The 6,000-nt window shown below is 42.0% G+C and overlaps 1 protein-coding gene across 2 annotated transcripts in view; it reads left to right on the top strand.

The window, feature by feature from the left end:
- The window catches only part of CLN8 (CLN8 transmembrane ER and ERGIC protein), a 49,381-nt gene extending 44,582 nt beyond the window's left edge, over positions 1 to 4,799 (top strand). For both annotated transcript variants that reach the window (XM_063916667.1, XM_063916666.1), the window contains exon 3: positions 651 to 4,799. In XM_063916667.1, coding sequence (XP_063772737.1) covers positions 651 to 968 — 318 coding nt within the window. In that variant the 3' untranslated portion in view covers positions 969 to 4,799. The remainder of the gene's footprint in view (positions 1 to 650) is intronic.
- The last annotated feature ends 1,201 nt before the right edge of the window (positions 4,800 to 6,000 follow it).

A 6,000-nucleotide genomic window follows, 5' to 3' on the forward strand; every position in this document is an offset into this window, starting at 1 on the left:
TGCCCTCTTTAAATATCTGCCATAAACACAAGTAGAAGCACTAGTTTTTACAAACCAACGCTTCTTGTCGTTGACCCAAACTACAATTAAGTTGCATGCATGCTCATCTGGATAATTTAAGAAGCTATGCAGTATCAAATCTTTTATTGTTTTATAACCCATGTATTTTGTTAAATGACTGGGCAAGATCCAGTAGCCACATTCTCTTCAATTGAAAGATTGTAACTTTCATTTTTAGAATATTAGTTGTACGGATTCAGTATGATATCCCAGTTGTCGGGATACTGACGAGGGGACACGCTGCGCTCACCACCGGTATTCTTACTGTCGTGATCCCGGCGGTGAGCGCAGCACTTGCCACTCTTCGGGCCCGGTGGGGTTATATTCCCCCTTGGGTGGTGGCGTTAACCACCACCCCAGTGGGGATTCCGAGCGGTGGTTGGGATTACGTCCACCAGCATTTCACCTAGTGTCGGGATTCCGGCATAGGTATCCTGACTGTCGGGATCCCGGCAGCCGGCAACTTGACTGCCTCCCAGTTGTACAGATGTAACAGATACACACCTTCGCTGGCATTGTGTCTGTTTAGTTGCTCAGTGTCTTACTTTTATTTTATTATGCTCTAACTATTCTCCCATTTGTGCTTCTAGGCTGGCTGGTCGCAAACATTATTTTGGAAGATGAATCAGTGGGTTATGATTCACATGTTCCACTGCCGCATAGTCCTTACTTACCACCTGTGGTGGGTGTCTCTTTACAACTGGGATCGTTTAGTGCGATCTGCGTCAGTGGTATACGTATCATTCTTCATTGTCGGCTTGGCTTTAGTGACACTGGTAATGAACCCATATTGGACTTACAAGAAGACTCAGCAGCTTCTGAATCCTGTTGATTGGAACTTTCAGCCAACATTCCAAAAGCCATTGGTGGAAAGAAATGGCAGTGTTGGTCTGCAGAAGAATAAATAGAAGCAAGCTGCTATTAAGGCCATTCACTGATCATGTTTAGTGCAGTATTGCGGTTGATCATGGTGTTAAAAACTATCATCATCAGTATTGACATTTCAGACACCAAAATGTATTCTAGTTTTCAGTGTCACTCTGCATCTCCGGTGGATGCTGGGTAGTATTTACTACAACAGGTATTTATTTCTCTTATTTCAAATCTAAGTTTGAAAATATGTTTTCACGGGTACAAAATACTGTATGTAAACTCCAAATGCTCACCAGGAACATGTTATACAAAAGAGCAGCATGTTTAATTGGGTTATTCTATGTGAGTGATATAATGCTTGTTTTTTTGGAATTTGATTATATTGTGTCCCATCTTCTGGCTGGATGGATTCACCTAAACCATTTACCATTACTTGATTTCAAGTAGTTTTTCCACCGCTGGTTAGCACTTCTCCATAGGAAATCTAAATCAGTGTTGTTGTGTATCTCCTCTACATTCAAACTAGTTTAGACATGATACATTAACATATATGTACATGAGATATGAATCCTCTAGAACTAGATAAAATTAAGTATTTCTACAATTTAAAATAAAATACATGGTTAAGAACGGCCACTGCATAGTTTGAGCTATTGCAGTTTTTTTTTTCTTCTTTCTCAAACAGTGGTGTAATTACCTGGGGAGCAGGTTTTACAGGGACTGATAGCTGAGGATGATCAGCTGGGGCCTGATGCCCTCTGCAGTGATCACTTACCTCTCTGCTATGTGACCACAGCCATACAGTTTGAAGCACCATCAAGCTGTGCACATGAGCTTTTTATGGCTCTAAATAAAAATTCTGCCTGAAGTTCTATTCCTCTCTGAGACATAACTGTGGAGTGTTGTGTAGTTGCCATGTTAGTAAGGTTGGAGGTAAAGGGGTGTGTTGCCCCTAAGTTCTAGCTACTCCCTTACATCCAAACATATTTTCATCACATACAAACTGACTAAGTAGTGAGTGTAACTACTTGCTAAAATGATATTTTTTTTGTCCGCATACTGTATATAAAGTAATTTAATTCCGAGTGAATCCGAACCAATGCTGCTGAAGATCCTTAGTAAAAGTACAAAAAAACTAATGAAAAGATAGTGTATAACAATCCATCTGAAATATAAACAGCCCTTACCCTTAATGTACTTGTGAGTCACAGTGCATAACGAGATCCGGTCTCTAGGTCGACAAGACTTAGGTTGACAGTGTCTAGGTCGACCACTATTGGTCGACAGGGACTCTAGGTCGACATGAGTTTTTCACACTTTTTTTTTCTCTCTCCATTTTTCATACTTTGATCCACGTGGACTACAATTGGGAACTGGAACCTGTGCCGAGCGCGGCGAGCCATGTGAGGGTACATAGTGCACTAATTGGGGTTCCCCATCACTCTGCAAAGAAAACTACACCAATTTTTTGAAAAAAACTAATGTCGACCTTTTTACATATCGACCTAGAGTCCCTGTCGACCTAGAAACCATGTCGACCAATAGTGGTCGACCTAGACACTGTCGACCTAAGTCTATTCTATCTAACATACCACACGCGTGCATAACTGTGTAAGAGAAGTTACTGTACACCAAATAAGAGCCAGTGTGATCATACTCGCCTATTTAATAGGTGATAAATCTCATGTATTCAGAAGTGATGTGCAGATTCTAGCTGCTCCTACTAGACTCGGAAATATATACATAATCTGCACTGTTGTAGCGATTACTGTGATATATCACACTCTCCTTTACACAGCAAATAAACGCATCCTATATGAAAATATTTCTTAATCCAACAGAAATGGATTTAAAAGATGATATTCTAAAAACATACAATAAAACAGTGGTGCATTACTTTCTTTTGTAATGTAAATTCTAATGTAAAGCCTTTACATTTAATTTGCTTTAGCAGCCATTGCGTGTTAGGGGGTTTCATGCAATGCTCAGACACTTTCACTGTGTTTCATGAGATGTCTGATCACTTTTTTCTGGAAATTACTTATTTTGCTTTTATGCTTCAGGGGTTCTGAGTTGCAGAATCCTGGTGTTAGTCTTCATTGTGATGTGACAGTTGTCAGCCATGATTAAATCTTCAAACTTTCATCTGAGAAACATAGCCAGCACCAGGTTTCCCCAGAGGATCTTTCTATACTAATTCATGCATTTGTGGCAGACTTCAATTGCTAACAAACATGCACCTTTCCTGACACAACACTTACACTCCATTCTCTTAAGTCAGTGATGGGGAACCTTTTACACTCCAGCTGTTGTTCAACTATACATTCCAGCATGCCCTGCTACAGTTTTAGCATTGCCAAATAGCAAAACTGTAGCAGGGAATGCTGGGATGTGTAGTTCAACAACAGCTGGCGTGCCAAAGGTTCCACATCACTGCCTTAAGTGATTGACCTGTAAGATGGCAAATTCACTACCAAATTATCCCATACCATTTAGTGCCCTAGATAATATAGGTCTTGGATAAATCAGCATCTTCTGATACCTATACTCCCAATTGATCAGTTTGTTCTAACTGCAGGTAGAATCTCTATTTCATTTGGGCTCCCAAGTTTTTAGCTTTATGACTTAGTAGTATATTCAATTGATGTTGGATGCTCTCCAACGGAGAGGATCTGAAATGTCACTACTCAATGCTGGCCGGAAACGGCCACCATTCCGACAAATGCATATTCGACTTGATTACAAGTCGAATCTGCATCAGCGGCAGACTGTAGAAAACAGCCGTGTTTTCGACAGAAACATGTGGATTGGCGAATAACTCGCCGATCCAGGTGTTTTCCGACAAGTGACGTTTTTTTCAACAGTCGAAAAAACTACGCTTTCATTGAGTAGATCGAATGCAAATGCTATCTAAAACTGTCAAAGTGCTGTTTTTCCGACTGTCAGAAAAACTGTCACAAATTGAATATACCCGTTATACTCTCTGTAACGCATAGTTTCATGCGGTATGTGAGGCCTCCCCTAGGAATAATTAAAACATGGTTGGGGGTGGGGGGGGGGAGGCTTGGCTGCATATCACTAGCCCCCACCCCCAAAATGCTATATTTTGTGGGTCTGTGGTGAGGGGATGGGGCTGAATAATGCAAATGTGCATGATTTAGCCCCGCCCCTACATACAGAAGCAATTCCCTGTATGATCGCCTCATCCTGCCCGCTTTACTAGGAAACGTGTTGGATGCAGGATATCTGGCCACTCTTCAGTGATTGCGAGGGACTGCCTTAAAAATCAGGAGCCTCCTGGTACTTGTGGAAGAGTAGGCACGTATGCATTAAACAGATCAAAATAACAATTGACGTAAACATTTTTATGAATTTTTGTTGATTGGAACTTTGTCATAACACACAGTGCTCTCTTCTGTATTGTGTTGGTTTATTACTTTTCATAATGTATTCATATGTCCTTTAATACAGTTCTGTGATTAGAATACTAAATGTTCTAGACTAGAATAATATTGTAGGTCACTGAAGTGGCTAATAAAAGAACTAACTTTACACGCTTGAGTACATTTGATTGAAATATTTTTGGTACAAATTAATTTGTGGAAAATAAAACCATGAAAGCGACTCAAGCATTTTTTTGTCTTTTGTTATTCTCATTTGACATCTTGTAAATTATTTCTTTATAACCGGAGGGCACCATTATTACCACCAAAATGTTGCAGAGTTTGTGGCCTTTGTAGAATGTTTAGTAACTCTAGGAGCACTGCACTTTGGAATGACTCCGAGAGATACATATATAGTAATTGTTTTTACAGACTGCATGGATTAATGTTTTATGGAGTGCAATAAAATCAATATATACACAAGATTTATAATTTGTCACATTGTTGCACAAATGTCTTAAAGTTTACAAAAGTATAACTCTGGCCTATTATATTTCTATTTTATATACACACTCGCATTATTATGACCACCAGATAATAGATGGAGAAACCACCATGTGCTGCACAGACAGCAGCCTGACGGGCTGGGAGTGACTCAGGTGCTGGTAGGTTGGCACAGGTACAGTCAGTCGGCCCTCCTGCACCTTTGTAACCGACGTTCACCTCTCACATCAATGGCACCACGATGTGAAATGTGAACATCCGCTACGAAGGTGCGGGAGGGCTGACTGACACGCTACAATGGAGCAGCTCACCGTCAAGATGTACCTGTGCCAACCTACCAGCAACTTACTGAGTTTCTAGGTTTGCTATTCACAAGGGTGCCATTTGTCCAGTCACCATACACCTTCACCACAGCAGCACGCGAACAAGTCACAAACTGAGCTGTATCAGGATGCAGGGCCGGATTACGTTAGGTGTACTGAAGTTACTGCACAAGCAATCCCCCACCACCACCCCCGCCCCTTGAAACACACAATTAGGTCTTTATGTTTTTTGCCCATTTCTCTTACGTCCTAGAGGATACTGGGGTTCCATTTTGTACCATGGGGTATAGACGGACCCACTAGGAGCCATGGGCACTTTAAGAATTTGATAGTGTGGGCTGGCTCCTCCCTCTATGCACCTCCTACTAGACTAGTTTAAAAATGTGCCCGGAGGAGCCGGCCACACTTATGGAAGCTCCTGGAGAGTTTTCTGTATTTATTTTATATGTTTGTTATTTTCAGGCAGGGCTGGTTGGCACCAGACTGCCTGCTTTGTGGGGGGTGGGCGGCCCGACCTCTTGAAGGGTTAATGGTCCCTTTCCCCGTTGACAGGACATTGAGCTCCTTAGGGAACTATTCGCAATCCCCACCACGGCGAGCGTACATTCCCACAGCACACCGCCACCCCTAGCAGAGCCAGAAGAATGGAGTGGTGAGTACTAAGCTGGCGTCCCGACTAGCGGGTCGCCGGCCATTATGGCGGCATGAGGGTATGGAGACGCACGGCTTCTAACTGGACGGAATGCGTCTCCAGACACAGTACACAGCTGCGTCTCAGTACACTGTACACCGTACCCACACCAGCAAAAACAGCCTTAAAATGGTTTTCTCTCCATTTTAAGCAACAGATTACCTCA

The sequence above is a fragment of the Pseudophryne corroboree genome, chromosome 4 (genome assembly GCF_028390025.1).
Source record: "Pseudophryne corroboree isolate aPseCor3 chromosome 4, aPseCor3.hap2, whole genome shotgun sequence".
NCBI classification, from domain to species: Eukaryota; Metazoa; Chordata; class Amphibia; order Anura; family Myobatrachidae; genus Pseudophryne; species Pseudophryne corroboree.